Genomic DNA, 17,060 nt, shown 5'->3' on the forward strand with positions numbered 1-17,060 from the left:
ACTTCCTTTTTTTGACCCATGTGACGCACATACGTACCAGAACCGCACATACGCTCAGTGACCAGCATTGCAAGTGAATGGGGTCTGCGTTTATTCGTAAAGTGTGTGAAGAGTCTGTATAGGGGCTTATTTACACAGGTTAGAAAATAAGACAAGTTTTGTGCGTTTGCGCGACTTACCGAATTGATGCCACGTATTAACCTCTTGTTTCCATTAATTTATTCAAACATTCTTCCTCTTGCAGAGATGCTGTGAAACTTAAAAACCGCAGCATGTTCCATATTTGGGTGATCTTACAGAAAACGTGCCCATTGTTTGCCTTGTACATGCGACTGCGATGCAATTTTTACATTTTCCTATGGAAACAGCATGCAATTTTCTCGCAATAAAGAATTGCACAATCATAGAAATCGCAGATTTAAGATTGGGAATTTGTGATATTGGTTCAAGTTTCTTGGACTGATATCTTACTCACCCATGTAAATACGACTTTAAAGGGCGATTCTGGTGTGTTGGGAAATGAAAACTTTTTCTTTGAATAATGAAAAGTTATACAGTTTTCCTATATACTTGCGATCTCATTTTTTTCCCCACAGTTTTTAAGATCTCTGCTTGCTGTCATTCAATAGGAACTTTCATTGTTTACATCCTGTGGATTAAATTCCATCCTGGTCATGTGATGGGTGTCTAGGCGCACACATGTTTCAGTAGCCATGTCATGGAACAAGCCGTGTACCTCGAGTGTCTGTCCTATGACCAGTAAAGTAAACCATGAATATCCTCATTGAATGACAGCAAGCAGAGATCTTAAAAATCACGAAGGATTCATCTAGAAAATATATTGGAGAGTCGTACGACTTCTTGCGATGCAATGAATAACCTTTTAACTGAAACTAATATAAAATGTAACATTGTCTCTACGTAACAGCGACAGGTGCTTTCTGCTTTAAGTCAAATCGCCAAGCATTCGGTGGATTTAGCGGAGATGGTGGTAGAAGCCGAAATCTTCCCAGTCGTCTTGACCTGCTTGAAGGACCCGGACGAATACGTCAGGAAAAACTCAGCCACTCTAATCCGAGAAATTGCCCGACACACACCCGAGGTAAACGTTTTACAAAATAGCAACGTGCGGCGTTAATATCTAATTCAGGGCGGATTAATAGCCGCACTCACAGCTAGATTGGGGGGTTGAGGGAGTAAACTACAAATTAAAATGATACTTTAATCCTTTTGTACGTGAGTCATCATCAGATGAATTAGCGTGCGGGATATTTAAATCCTTTCCTTTGTTGATCGTCACAGTAATGTGACTCAGCAGGACTTCTATGGGCTGCGGTGAAGCGACCTGTTGCCCTCAAGGGTTGCTGCTAAGCTGATATCAATTGTGGATTCAGTAACGGTCATGAATGCCAAGTGCTGTCATTATTCCAGAAGTAAATAAATGTTCGGTTAGATATCAGTCCAGCTTTGTGTAAACATGTTAAACTCCGCGTTTCCCCCGATCATCGCTGGATATTCCTCATCTAGAGATGTTGGACGAGGAGCAGCTCTGCGAGATGTCACAGCAATTTAGAGACCGTTTTGTAAATCCCCCAGCTCCCCCTATTCTTCCATTCTTTACTCTCGGCTTTTCACAGAGATTCCACACAAATTGGCATTAAACAGTGTGTCATATGTTGTCATAAAGCATTAATGCTGCGGATAACCAGCCAGGATCCAATTGTGACATCTTGCAGATGCATAAAAAATCTGCGCTCTTCGGCTGGGCTGATCGCATGCCACTTGAGACATATGTTATTTGTGCTTAAAGGGGCACTAACTTTTCAGATAACTTCTGCTCATCTACTGGCTTGTGTTCATCTCAGCATTTCTGTAATATCCTTGCATAAAAAAAAAGAAAAGTGTTGCGTTACCGCTGTAAATCACATTTGAAGTGGTTGCCACTAGGGGTCTCCCTTCCAGCTTCTCTGCAATCCATTGTCTGTCGTTGGGTACACAGCTTCCCTAGCAACTAGGACATGGGAATGGTTCCATAACAGCAGAAAGGGCTATCTTTACAGACAGCTCCCCTGCACTCACAGGCTGCAAGCTGACAGATCTGCAGACACTGTGATAAGGATCTCCACAGTCTCTGCCTCTCCAGCATCTGTGTGTGTCTGTGCACATATTACACACACACACACATAATAGTTGGTTTACTAAGCATTTCACCAGAATGCCTCTGAATGCCTGGATCATCCTGGAAAAGCAAAGGGGTAAGCATTCAGATATTGGCTTTCTGCTGATTCCACCAGTACAGTGACAGTATAGTGTAGCATTTGGAGTAAGAAAAGGAAGTCAGGACAGTGAACTACTGGCAGAATTCTAGGCTTGCTACACGCCCCTCAGTGTAAGCGGATTGCAAAACAGCAGAAAAATGAGGAACATCGCCTGAAAATCAGAACTTAGACATTAAACAGGGTGCAAACAGCAGCAAATGAGGGTAAGAAGAACCTGGCATATAGCGACGTCGATGGATAAATAAAGGAGTTATGATTTTTTTAAAAGAGGGGAGGAAAAAATGAAAATGGGAAAAAAAAGGGCCGCGTCATGAAGGGGTTAAAGGGAATATATCACTCCAGACAACCCCATAAACTAGAGTACTCAGTGAATAGTTTAAAGGAAGCACATTTCAAATTTATAAGTTGTAGCTTTATTTATAATTTGTAACTTTATTTATAATTTGTAACTTTATTTATAATTTGTAACTTTATACTCGCTCCTATTCCTCTGCTGTGTAAAACGATTGCATGATGCGTAGAGAAGAATATTCATCTGCACTATGTACACGCGCTCAGTCGTCCTCTCTGTGCGTTGTATATTAGGTTTGTGGGCACACCGGGTGCTTTACTGTAGTTTATGAAGGTTGTCTGAGCTGACAGCATCTTTAAAGGGGTTTACTCAAAACTTAAAATTGCTTCACAATCACTGTATCCTTCCTGGTTGCTGCTGACCAGAACATGTTACTGCTGCAGCCAATCACTGGCTATAGATGTTCACTGCTGTGACCAGTGATTGGCTGCAGCAGTACACAGCTGTCTCCATCAGTCCTATAGACTTTGAATGAAGTGACAGCACATATTTTTGGCCACTGCTTAATTCAAGGTAACCATAGTGAGAAGGAATAGTAGGTTCGGGCCCGTGGATACGTAATAAATGTCCATTGTGGACAATCCTTTTATACTTCAACTGAAAGGGGTTGTCCAAGTGTGAAAAAAATGTAAAAGCATACCCATGTTTTCAAATAGTTTTCTAAAATACACCAGATTCTCCTTACCCTCATTTGCTGTTGTTTCCATCCTGTTTCATGTCTACAAGTTCTGATTTTCAGGTGGTTTTCTCCGCTTTTCTATTGTTCTGCTGTGTACAATCCACTTTAATGCAGGGGGCATGTAGCAAGCCTTGCATTCTGCCAGTAGTTCACTGTCCTGCACTTCCTTGCTCTGACGTCACATGCTGTAATGCTCAGTCTATGGTCTAATCAGCAGAGCTGGCAGTATCTAAATACCTGCACCCTGCTCTCCAAGGGTAATTCAGGCACTCTGGTCGAATGGTGAGTAAACCCAATATAAAGTGTGTACACACACAGGCACACACCTCCAGGAGAGCCAGAGATTATTGAGATCATTATCACAGTGTCTGCAGATCTGAGTACATGGGAGTGCCTCGCTGAAGATAGTTCCTTCCCGATTGCTAAGTAAATGTCCCTGTTGTTACTGCAAAAGCTCTGTACTAAAGACAGAGAGTAGATTGCAGAGAAGTTGGAAGGGTGACCCCTAGTGGAATCCACGTCAAACATGATTTACAGTGGTAAAGCACCACACTTTTTATTTAAAGGGAATCTGTCACCTACTTTTAGCCCCGTGAGCTAAGCTTATTGGCTGAAAGTAGGTGACCATGGAGTCCGGGTATGTAAGTTTTATACTTACCTTCCCCATGATTCCACTGGTGTGAGCGCCGAAAGCTGCTGCTGAATGCATTAAACGGCACTGCTAAGTAGTTCACCTGTTCAGTTTTATAATGGGTGGGCTACTTAGCAGCGCGGCTCAATACTTTCAGCAACAGCTTTCAGCGCTCACATTGAATGAACGATGAGGAAGGTAAGTATAAAACATACATCCCCGGACTGCACGGATCACTTACTTTCAGCCCATAAGCTGGAGCTAAAAGTAGGAGACTCACCCCTTTTAAGTATATTACACAAATTATGGGACTAACACAAGTCAGTAGATGAACTGAAAAGTTAGTGCCCTTTAAAAATGGCTGAAAATGTTTTAAAATAATAAGAGAAGCAGCGGTTACGCATCCTCTTCCCCAGCGATACGGCTCTGCTATTCCTGCAGTCATCTCGGTCTTTGTTTACAAACAGCCATCACCTGACTGCTGTGAATCAGAGGCTAGGAGCCTCGGTGCCAGGAGGACGACATGTGACTGCAGTGGCCCCTGATTGGCTGCAGTGATCAGGTGGTAACAAAGACCAGGAGGACCATGGGGCTTCAGCACTGGATCGCCGGGAAAGAGGATAGATGTGTACTTTTGGCTTCTGCCTCATTGGCGCTTTTTTTGCCAGCCTCTGGATCAATGGGGGATCATACTATGTTACTGCTTCTTTTATTATTTTAATACATTTACAGCTATTTAAAAAAAAAAATCCCCACTTGGACAATTCCTTGAGAACTTTCTCACAAAGTGGAAATGCTGCAGACTTTCTGCAGTGAAAAAATCTGCAGCATTTCTGCATAAAAAACCCCCTCCATATCCGCACCCCGTCCATATCCGCACCCCGTCCATATCCGCACCCCGTCCATATCCGCACCCCGTCCATATCCGCAGCCCGTCCATATCCGCAGCCCGTCCATATCCGCAGCCCGTCCATATCCGCAGCCCGTCCATATTTGCACCATTTTCATATCTGCACCACTGGTGCAGAGTTTGACTCATTGCTTCATTGGCAAATCCACAGCTGATATTCATCCTCCAACACTGCTCCACTCACCTTGGAATACTGATCCTTCACTGCAGCACATATCCCTCACCTGGCAACCGCTACTGAGCGCTGCTAGTAAGGTGATGTGGAAGTGGGCGCATCATCGTGCCAGCGCTCAGTAGTGACGTGGCATTTGATGCAGAAATGCTGTGGATTTTGCCATGGAAGATCCACAGCATTTCTGCTAATTTGAACATACACTTTGATATATTTACTCTCATAGGACATATGGCAATGGTTAGTTAGCCACCGCCCCCTTAAAGTACACCATTAAGACGTGAAGTTGCTTTAGTACCTCCGTTAAACAGATTACTTATTATGCTGGCTGACACAATTAAAATACTAAATGTATTTGCTGGTTTGATACAATGTGCTTCCACCATCTTCTCTCAAGCATACAATAACCACATTAGTGCACCGGGAGGTAAGTACCGCAGCGCTCAGGCTTAACAAAAGAAAAAGAATTAATAGCCGTATTGTTGGATTTCAGAGATCTTCATTTTAATTGCATATTTGTAGGATGCAGATTTATTGCTCTGTTTTATTTTAGTTTCTTTTATTGCTAAATTGTAACTTATCATCTTTAATTCCAGCTGTCCCAGCTCATAGTAAATGCAGGAGGAGTGGCCGCTGTCATAGACTGCATCGGGAACAGCAAGGGGAATGTGAGACTTCCTGGGGTCATGATGTTGGGTTATGTAGCAGCTCATTCCGAAAACCTTGCAATGGCTGTCATCATCTCCAAGGTTGGTTACTGAAGAAGAATGCGCTGCTTGCTTACATTACAAGGCGGAATATCCTCTAGTGAGGGGGATAACACACCGTGTCACTGTAGGGCCGCCCGTGTGCTGGCCATGTATTTTATTTATTTATGCAATTTTATCACTTTCTGACAAAGTATAATACTATTTATTTATAACACTTTGTATTTATATCCAGTGCACACCGGAGATATAATCCCTACTTTTACTGGATGTTCAGTGTCTTTATATCTCTTGTTGAAGGGCTGTTTTTTAGGCACAATAGGTTGCTGTGGTACTGAGGGGCTTGAAGAGACTTGAGCTCCAGGTAGATACAATGTCTGCGGCTGAGCTTCATTGGCTTTATAATACACTGATATACTGAAGTATAGCAGTTTATTATAAGAACAATGAAAAGTGGTGACATTTAAGTCCCCTATTGGAACAAAATTAAAAAGATATGAAGAAAAAAAAAATTGTAAAAAATATTAAAAATATGTAAAAAAAAAAAAAAAGTAAAAACCCCTCCTTTCCACCCTTACATATGTAAAGAAATATGCAATGACCGATGTAGAAAGATTAGTCTATTATTTAACCGACACAGTGCAAGCAAGCTGTGAAATAAAATACAGAAAACATGGAGAGGATGGCTTATTTTGTCCATTTGCCTTACAACAAATAAAGCAGAAAGTGATCAAAAACTCTTATGGATCAAAAAATGGTACCATTAAAAAGTACAACTCGTCCCGCAAATAACAAAACCTATCACACAGCACGATTGGCCAAAAAAAGCGAAATGTTTTGGGTCTATGAATGCGGCTATAGAAAAAAATACATTTTGAAAAAAAAAAGGTGATGAAGTTGCAAAACAAAATTGGTATAGACTTCATCGTATTGCCCCACAGAATTAATTGGACATACTATTTATACTGTACAATGTACGCTGTAAACAAAAAACATCATTTTAGAACTCCAGATCTTGTTTATGTTCCCTCTAAAAAAATGGAATAAAAAATTGATCAAAATATTGTATGTTCCCAAAAATGGGGTAAATGAAGACAAAGAGCAAGCTAGAGCTCCGCCAATGGTCTCTTGGATGGTGGTGACTCAAAAGCACATCTTTAGGAAAAAAACTATAACAGACTATATAAATGTACGATCCCTGGAATCGTGCGGATCCAGAGAATAATGTTATCCTGTTAATAAATGCCAGAAAATGAAATCCAGAAGACAATGGCTGAATTCCTTTTTTTTTTTTTAATCCATCTAAAAAAATATTAAAAGTAATGTGGTAGATTATATATAAACCCAAAATGATAGTATTAAAAAATCCTAATATGAATATAATATGAATAAAAAAAACTAGCCCTTATATGGCTCTACGAGGGTTATGGCTCCTGGAAGGCAACCATGGAAAAAAACATGAAAAATAGGTTGGTCATTAGAGCATAAAACGGACCCTTCACTTGGGGATTAAAGACGAGGCTGACCAATCACAGCGTAATGAACTTGTTTCATATATAAAGCATTACGTTGTGATTGGTCAGCCTTGTTTCTAAATATTGTACTGTTCTCATGCTAATTTTTGCTGTGAAACGCGTAAGCATTGCTCACTGTACCGCGGCTCCTCTCTTGGACTGATCTTAACCTGATATACAGTAATAGAGCAAGAAGTTGTCATGGAGCCAGGCGTTCTTCATCGGTCTGAATTTTTGTATAATTTTGGAGAATATAAGTCACTTTAAGGAGGATCAGACTATCCAGAGTGACGGCCATTATTACTGCATGTTCTCTCGTCTGCTGATATTTTACATCTGTCCTCCAGTTCTTAGAGTGCTGTAAATACAGCCCATGCTCTAATGACCCGTAGCATTGTCTAGGGATTTGATTCACTACACTCCTCAAAGTTACTATCAGATCACACCTGCATCAGAGTAAGTGCTTTTTGTGCTGTTTTATGGAGTTGCTAGTTAAGCAAGACCTTACTGTACTCTGAAAACTGAGCTTACTTTTTAAGCCTTAGTGCTCAGTCAGACGAGCGTTTTTTTTCACAGTGTTCAATGATGTCAAAGTGTTCAGTGATGAGGGGACTCCCCGGGGGGATGAAGGAATCCCCTGCCACAGCTGTCACAGCAGTGATCTTCTCCCATTGCTTTCAATGGGGATGGTGCTGCTGCCTCCCCATTAAAAGCAATGGGATGAAGGCAACCCCCCACAGGGATTTTGAAGGGGGACGGAGGGGGCTTGAAATATAAGCCCTACCCCCAAAATTAGCCCTAGCTGCAGGGAAAAAAAATACATCACCTGCCGTCTTCTCCCCAGGTCCCCGAAACTGTTCTTCCTTTCTTCTGGTCGGGGATTGAAAAATCCCCGTCTCCTGGAAGCACTGCCTCTGATTGGCTGAGTGCTGTGACCAATCACAGCCATTCAATGATTGGTCACCGCATTTTCCTGCGAGGCGATGCAACAGTGAGGAAGGCTCCGCTTTAAAAAACACTATGCTATCTTTTGAAGGTGCGAATTTTAAGCGCTTCTAAAAAAGGGACATGTGACTGCTGTCATTGGAAAACATTAGCTCTAATAGATCCGTTTTTTTTTAAATGTGCCTATACATGCGTGAAAAATTCGCTCGTCTGACTGAGCCCTTAATCATCAACACTGCTGCTCACTGAGTAAATTCATATGAGACCTTTTTTTTTGCAATTGGAACCCTATGCTGTTCATCTGATTCATGTAATACAATACATAATTTCCTAAAGAGCATACAATGAAAAATTTTGGATTTCCCTAAATTTTTGTTTTGTGTAGGTTGTTAAGGCCTATGACACCGGATGAGAGAGGTAAACATTTTTTATGGGCAGAGCATCTAGCTACGGCACACTGATGAGGAGCAAAAACCCCTAAATAGTCTGTATATACATGGTGAGCTTTTCCTGACATTGAGTTGCAGGAATTTTGCCTTCCAATAGGTGGCGCCATAGAGGGGAGGAGCATGCATGGCCTTATAAGTCTCTTCACACCTTCAAGGTGCTCTTCCGAAGGCTACAGTCATACGGGGGACAATCTTGTGCAAGTCTCGTGTGTTGCAAGACACACAAAACGTGCACGAATATGAACTCCATTCTTTTGAAGGGACTTATTCACATGAGCGACTTATTTCTCTCACAACGATGCTGCGAGGATAAAAAAAAATGGCAGCATGTTCTATCTTTTGGCGTTCCCTCCAAACGCCTCACCCATCGTCTTCAGTGGGACCTTAGAAGACATCGCATGGCACTCGCATGCCGTGTGGTGTGCAGGTGATGTTATGTTTCCCGTTGACATCAAATGGAAACCCTTGTGATCCTCTGACGCTCGTGAAACACACGCCCGAAGATCGCAATTTCGTTGAAGCGAGGCGGTTTTTTAATGGATATCCTCCTCGCACTGGCGTGATAAACGCACGTTGGCAAGCACGATATTGGGCTGAGTTTCTTGGCCGATGTAGTGCTTGCCCATGTGAATGTAGCCTAAGAATAAGTTGTAGCTCTCTGTAACCGTAGTGTATCGCGGCCTCCGGGAAGCTGCGTCATATGGGAAAATGCTTATTTTTGATCACAGTCCATTGTGACTAAGTATAGCCTGCGGGTACTAGAAGAGGCGTGGGTACAGGCGCTTGCTGAGTGCTGCCGACTGGAGCGCCTACACAGCTAACAGGAGGCCAGTGTTTACCGGGCAGCGCTGTAGTTTTATAGGCGTTCTGGCTTCTTGCTACATTTAATTTTTTTCACCGCAGTGTAACATCAGACTGTAACATCACCAATAATTAGCTGATCGGCTGTAAGTGAGAGAACACGGCGGGATTATCACTACCCCGTATACCGCTGCGGAGGTTAAATCTACCGTATTCCTCATACTACGCGGCGTTTGGGACGTCTTTAGACCCTTTCACTGTTTTTACATTTTGTTATGTTGTGGTTCACGTTCTCCCCCTCATTCTGCACTCCGTACCCCATTATAACAAAGTGATGACAGAAGGTTAGAAATCTTTATACATTTTTTTAACGAGAGACTAACTTTTAGCTTTGACATAAGTATTCACACCCTGTACTCAGTACTTAGTTGAAGTCCCATTGACAGCGATTCCAGCCTCCAGTCTTCTTGGGGAGGATGCCACAAGGTTTGCACACCTGGATTTGGGCGTTTTCTGCCCTCTGTCAGGTTGGATGGTGGCCGTCTATGGTCAGTTCTCTCCAGAGATATTTTATTGGGTTCAAGTCAGGGCTCTAGCTGGGCCACTCAAGGACATTCACAGAGTTGTCCCTAAGCCCCTCCTGTGTTGTCTTGCTGGGGTCTTAGGGTCATTGTCTTGTTGTTGTAAACCTTCTGCCCAGCCTGAGGCCCCACACGCTCTGGATCAGGTTGTCATTATGTCTGTACTTTGCTCCATTCAGCTTTCCACCCACCCTGACCGGTCTCCCTCCCCAAGCATGATGCTCCACCACCAGGCTTCACTGTAGGGATGGTATTGGGCCGGTGATGACATAGGGATGGTATTGGGCCGGTAATGACATAGGGATGGTATTGGGCCGGTGATGACATAGGGATGGTATTGGGCCAGTGATGACATAGGGATGGTATTGGGCCCGGTGATGACATAGGGATGGTATTGGGCCGGTGATGACATAGGGATGGTATTGGGCCGGTGATGACATAGGGATTGTATTGGGCCGGTGATGACATAGGGATGGTATTGGGCCGGTGATGACATAGGGATGGTATTGGGCCGGTGATGATATAGGGATGGTATTGGGCTGATCATGATATAGAGATGGTATTGAGCCAGTGATGACGTAGGGATGGTATTGGGCCGGTGATGACATAGGGATGGTATTGGGCCGGTGATGATATAGGGATGGTATTGGGCTGATCATGATATAGAGATGGTATTGGGCTGGTGATGACGTAGGGATGGTATTGGGCTGGTGATGACATAGGGATGGTATTGGGCAGGTGGCTTGTTCCAGACAGAACAAGGATTGAGGAATTGAGGTTAAAAAAAAGTTCCAACTTGGTGTCATAAGACCAGAAAATCTTGTTTCTCGCAGTCTGAGGCTCCTTTAGGTGCTATTTGGTACTCCAGGAACTCTAGGCAGCTTTCATGTATCTTACTGAGGAGGCTTCTTGCTGGCCCCTCCGCCATGAAGCCCAAATTGGTGGGGTTTGCAGAAATGGTCGACCTTCTGGAAGTTTCTCCCATCTGCACACAGAATCCTTGGAGCTCAGCCAGAGTGACTGTTGGGTTATTGGTCATGTCTCTTACCTTCTTCTCCTACGTTTGGGAAGTTGGATAACTCCAGTTGTTCAAAACTTTTTCCATATAAAAACTATGGAGACCTTTGGGCTTTTGGGAACTTTTAGTGCAGCAGAAATGTTTTTATAGCTTCCCCAGATCTACACCTCCACACAATCCAGTCTCTGAGCTCTACAGGCAGTTCTGTCCTCCTCATTGTTTAGTTTTGGCTCTGATACGCATTGTGAGCGGTGAGACCTTATATAGACAAGGGTGTGTTTATTACGTTCAATCAACTGAATTTCCCACAGGTGATTCCTATCAAGTTATAGGAACATCTCAAAGATGATCAAGAGAAATGGGAGACCTCAGAGCGCAATGTGCCGTACCAAAGGGTGTGAATACGTATGTCAATACAAAACGTTACATTGCTTTGTTAAAAAACGAACAAAGATTTCTAACATTCTGTTCTCACTTTGTCTTTATGGGGTTTTAGTGCAGAATGATGGGGAAAAGTGAATTTTTTAAACATTTGCATAAGGCAACAACACAGCAAAATGTAAAAAAGTGAAAGAGGCTGCAGCCGTGCCGAATGCTGCGTATATATCTGCCATTTCCCAGAAAGCTCTTCATACATAGAGACAAGCTGTGTGGTTCCCCTATTGTGGAACTAGAAATCCCAGCAGGCCTCGCCAACCGAAGCCACATATTGCTCACTACGTGCAATAGACCATTTAGTCCTTGGGGGAAAAATAAATCAATATTTCCATGATTCCCCTGATGCATCTTTTGAAGTACAGATGGAGCAGCTGCTTCTGACATGCAGGTGGAAGGTGTAACCCTTTCAGGTCTCGGATGGGCAGGGATTAACATGCGGCACGCTCTGTAATTGCCATTATTTGAAGTGCCTTAAATCCTCATCGCATTAGCACAGGTTGAACCAGTTTCATCTGCCGGCTTCAGTTGGGGAATCAAGTCACAAAATTAGCAGGCTGGAAAAATTGCACTTTTGTAGTAACATAAATTAGCATTTAGCCAACCGATTGAGAATTACCCCAAAAATCAGGAAATTGAGTTTGTCTCTTGGTTATATCTGGTTTGCAGACGGCTCGATCTCACAATGCCAGCCCTGCCCAGCGATCCCGAATGTCACATCTGCCTCGTCAGTAATACATCCTCGGCTCCCGTATAATTACATAACCAGATCGTACAGCCGAACAACTAGAATGTGCCCTTCACCCAATAACAGGTAGGGAAGAGGAGCCGCAACAAGACTAATTATCCTAAAGGAAATATTTTTTTTTTAGTAATTAAATCCAGATGGTGAAACGTTCTCCATTTTGCTAATCTAATTTTTATTTTCTGATTGTAGATTTTGTATTTCTTTTATTGTCTGTTTATGACTATGGGGGGGGGGGGGGCATCTTGCTTTGCTTTATGGAAGCTTTTAGAGACTTGCTTTTATAGCAATCCCAAAGTGCAGGAAGGGACCCATTGAATTCTGTTGCAGAGTGTTTAGGGCATGCTTTGTGCAGGAAGGGGAAGGAGGTGAGCTGTGACATCAGCTACTGTGAATGGTGGATCCTGTGTTATCTATATATAGGTGTCTCCTCTCAGTTTAATTCTGCCTGTGATGATAATGAGATGGCAGCTGAGAAGTTTTCTCTACAGATCAGGAAGTGTCAGATTATTATTGGGCTCAGTGTTCGGTGTGCAGGGAGAGGAGGAGGTGAGCTGTGACATCACCTCTTGAGGATGGTGGATCCTATGTTATCTATATAGGTGTCACCTCTCAGTGTAATCCTTCCTGTAATAATAATGGGATGACGGCTGTGAGGTTTTCTCTACAAAACAGGAAGTGTCCGACTATTACTAGGCTCAAGGCCCTTCTAGACACAACGATTTTCGCTCAAAAGCCATCTTTTGAGCAATAATTGTTGTGTGTAACTGCATTGACCTCCTGCAGTTTTCGTTTACCCGTTGCTGATCGCTGATCTTTTCGCATGCTGAAAGATCAGCAATCAGTTATCAGGGAATCACAGCGGGATACAGCTGATACTATTGTTTCAGCTGTATCCCGCTCCCTGAACACAGGCGGGGTATGAAGAACATGGCCGTCCAGCTGTGTTCTCAATACTCTGCCTGGAGCGCTTGGCTGTATAACAGCCGGGCGCTCCGAGCAGAGAACAGCTGGATGCAGAAGACAAGCAGCCCCGCTTGTCTTCTGCATCCCCCGCTCGGAGCGCAAGGTGATCGCTCAACGTTTGAGCGATCACCTTGTGCTGAAAAGCACACTATGATTATCGCTTAAAAGATTTTTTGAGCGATAATCGTTGTGCCTAAACCAGGATTTAGTGTGAAAAAAACACATTGGGACAACAAATTCTTTAAAAAAATGTTTAATATAAAGACCTAATTTATACGACTGGTCATTTACAAACGACGCCTTACACTTAAAGGTCTATTGAAGTCCACGGAGAAAAATGCCGTAAAAAACTCCTGACAACAAAAATGGCAAAAAAATGTGAAAAGCTAAAATGCATAGATATTTATACAGTACGTTTCTCAAATAATAGTCTGACACTTCCTGTTCCTCAGAGAAAATGTCTCAGCTGTCATCTCATTATCATCAGAGGCAGGATTGCACTGAGAGGTGACACATATATATAGATAACACAAGATTCACCATTCACAATAGGTGATGTCACAGCTTACCTCCTCTTCCTCCCTGCACAGGTCTTAGAACATTCCCACAACACTCACCAGTAGAAGTCAATGGATCCCCTCATGTCTGCTGTGTCTATGACCCATGAATTCTGCTGTAAAGCATCACTCTAAATGCTGTTAACTGCAGCTCAGACAAGATGGCCGCCCCCAGAGTCATGGACAGACCGCAGATAAAAAGAAATCTGCAATCAGAAAATAAAAATCGATTAGAAGAATGGAAAACGTTTCACTCTCTGGTTTTAATTAATAAAAAAACATAAGAGACATTCCCTTTAAAGTAAGGTCTTAAAAATACAGTATCAGGCCGCGGTCAGACGAGCGTGTCTTTTTGTGCGCCTATGTGCGCAAAAAAATGTTCTCCACGGATGTTCAAAATGTGCGTGAACGGGTGCGCTGGCGCTCGCATGTCCTGTCTTCTGCAGGTGCGAGTATTTTGCGCCTCTAAAAAAAAGACATGAAGACTTCATAGGAAAGCAATAGGTGCGCAGAAAAACACGCTTGTCTGACCGCGGCCTCAAGAGGCACGAACAAAAGGATACTATTTAAGAAAAATCCAATCCTCGGTAAAAATGCCATAAATTTGCTTCCACCTTCATACGGCGGCTATTTTTGATGCAGTTTTAAACCATAAAATTCCTGGATATAAGTGTTTTTGGATCTGTACTTTTTGCGCAGCTTTGATTGATGATGTGAGTGATTTACCTGACTTTACATGAAGAAAGGAAAACAAACAGACGCTTAGATACAATGTATCCCTCCTGTCTTGTTGTATAAACAGTGACTCTACATAGATGAAATAAGGAGTGTTAGAAAAAGGCATCTTTTGCATCCAGTATAATAAAAAGCGCCGATTTCTTCACCATAAAAGCGTCGGTGAACCTGCAATAACATTCTAGTCAGATGACAGACGCGTTTTGCTTTCACGTGTTCTTCCATTAGGTTGGATACGACGGTGCAGCTTGCAGTGTAGCATTTCAGTCCCGGCCGGGACACAAGTGTCTCTCCTGCAGCGGTGCGTTCCTTTGCTACTGTACCTCCATGTGACTCCAATTTCCTATAGAGGCACACGGAGGGTTTTTCTTTCAGATTCCATTAATGAATCACGGTGCGCTCCATTGGCCTCCAGGGTTTGAAGACGCTCGCTTGTAGGGAAGCATATCTGTGGCTGACGCAGCTCTGCCCTGCGCCGGAGCCCTGATACTCTGGTCTCCTCTGGGATCCACTCCTGGTTTTATCTAAACGAGAAAAAAAAGACGCAAAAAATATGCGTGTATGAATCCGTCCGCACCCTTTGTGTGCCGGCCTGCTTTATACTTCAGGGAAACTGAGGAACTCTTCTCTTTGCATCGGTTGACAATTCATCAATCATTGAGCTTACTAGGCAAATAAAACCCTGATCCCGTCATGATCTGTTTCTTGTGAAGGCCTCCTTCCAGAAAAACAACAAAAAACTAAATAAAACTGAAGAAATCCATGAAAACTGACGGCACTATCATCCTTCTGGGTATCCCCGGGAGAGGAATCCTTTTTCTTGTGTTTGGCAGGTTCATACAGGCTTTTTTAGTGTATTTAAGTCCAGTTTCACACAAGAGTATTAATACGGATGTTACAGATGAAATGGCATCCATGTTGCATCAGTATTGCTGCAGCGCTTCCTTTGGAGTGACTTTCATTGGCTTTATTCTCTACGACCGATCTGTTGGTTTTTTTTTCCAATAGGAAATAATACGAAAGAGGGCAAAAACAGATGAAATGCAGATACAATACAGATTCCTCCATGTTTTAACCATATAATGGGCATTTAAAAAATAAATTAAAAACAGCCAAAAGCTGTGCAAATAGATCCCTAGATGAGCTGTGTGTTACAGTCTGCAAAACATGAGCAAATATGGACTAAAAACACATTCTGGCCTAAAAACCTGCAGATTTCTAAATTAGTACAATTTTAAATTTCTGTTTTTGCACATTTTACCGGTATTTAAAACAACATGTTTTTCGCTGCAGCAGCTTTTGACAAAGTAGTTGAGCTTTATTAAACATTTTTGGATAAAAATACTGACCAAAGCAAAAAAAACCCCCTTGAACACAGAACTCCTGAAATCTCTCAAACCAAACTGCGAGCCTCGTGCACAGATATATTCTGGCCTTCAGGAGACTTCAAAATGCAGCTGTGAAGCCTTATAAAAAATCTATCGATAAAACAAGAACGCTGAATTAAAAAAAAACAAAACAACATTGATTAAAACCCCAGAAACTAAAATGCTACATGAGCAGAACTATTGGGGCAACGTCTTACGTTTCCTGATGAAGAAGCCTTGAGTAACCTTGAAAAATCATTATAATATGAAAAGCTTTCAATTAAAAGTACCAAAGCGTGCAAAAACATCGACCATAAAACTCAAAAAAAAGAACCTCGAACCAAAATGCTACATGAGTGGAAACATTGGGGCTTCTTCTTATGTTTCCTCAGCTGTAATGTGGCCCAGCCTGATGAAGAGGCCCAACGGCCTGTAGCAGAAAAGCCTTCTACTGCGTTATTGAGGACGTCTTGAGGAATTCTTGTTGCCAAAGTCTGACTTTGGCTTGAAGGAATGCTGCCTTTCAATAGGTGGCGCTGTGGAGGATTTATTTCATCTCCCTTATTTGCATATTACCCAGAGGAGCGTGCGTGGCCATTTGAGTCTCCTTACTTCGTTTATAGTTGCTCTCCCTAAGGAGAAGAGATAGTGTTTCTGACCTCTGATTTAAAAAAATCACGTGTGAAATTTTTTTTTTAAATACCGTACTTTATTACCGTCTGATTTTTTTTTTTCTGTCTAAAAATCAGCCTAAAAAGTAGTTTGTGTGACTCCGCCCCGCAGGCACCGTCACACGCGACGCCCGAGCTGCTGCCATATTTGTCTTGCACTTCGCAGAGTTAACGAGCTATACAGAATTAGCTGCTGTTGCGGATCCTGTATATGTTCCTGCGCTTTTATTTGCGGGTTTCCCGCTGTGGATTGTGTCGCAGTTTCGCGGTATGCCGCTGGTAGTTCCTGCACGGAGGACACACGGGCAAACTTTATTTTCACACATCAATAGCGCGCTTCCACAGTGGAAAAGCAGCAAAAAACCCGCAATATTACTCTACTTGCAGATTCTGATGCGGTTTTCGTTCCCCCTTTATCTCTAGAGTGCGGTTCGCTGAAGACGCGCCGTTTCTGCAACATAAATAGTCTTAGTGCTTCTGATTTACATTTCTGCTGTAGAAAAATTCCGAGACGCATGAAGGAGATTCGTAAAGTCTCATTCGTTT

The 17,060-nt window shown here is 42.7% G+C and overlaps 1 protein-coding gene across 1 annotated transcript in view; it reads left to right on the forward strand.

Moving 5' to 3' along the window:
* Positions 1 to 17,060, forward strand: part of SPAG6 (sperm associated antigen 6) — a 162,419-nt gene that overhangs the window by 96,585 nt on the left and 48,774 nt on the right. Inside the window, exons 6-7 of the mRNA XM_066584994.1 lie at positions 929 to 1,102; positions 5,620 to 5,772. Coding sequence (XP_066441091.1) covers positions 929 to 1,102; positions 5,620 to 5,772 — 327 coding nt within the window. The remainder of the gene's footprint in view (positions 1 to 928; positions 1,103 to 5,619; positions 5,773 to 17,060) is intronic.

The sequence above is a fragment of the Eleutherodactylus coqui genome, chromosome 12 (genome assembly GCF_035609145.1).
Source record: "Eleutherodactylus coqui strain aEleCoq1 chromosome 12, aEleCoq1.hap1, whole genome shotgun sequence".
NCBI lineage: Eukaryota > Metazoa > Chordata > Amphibia > Anura > Eleutherodactylidae > Eleutherodactylus > Eleutherodactylus coqui.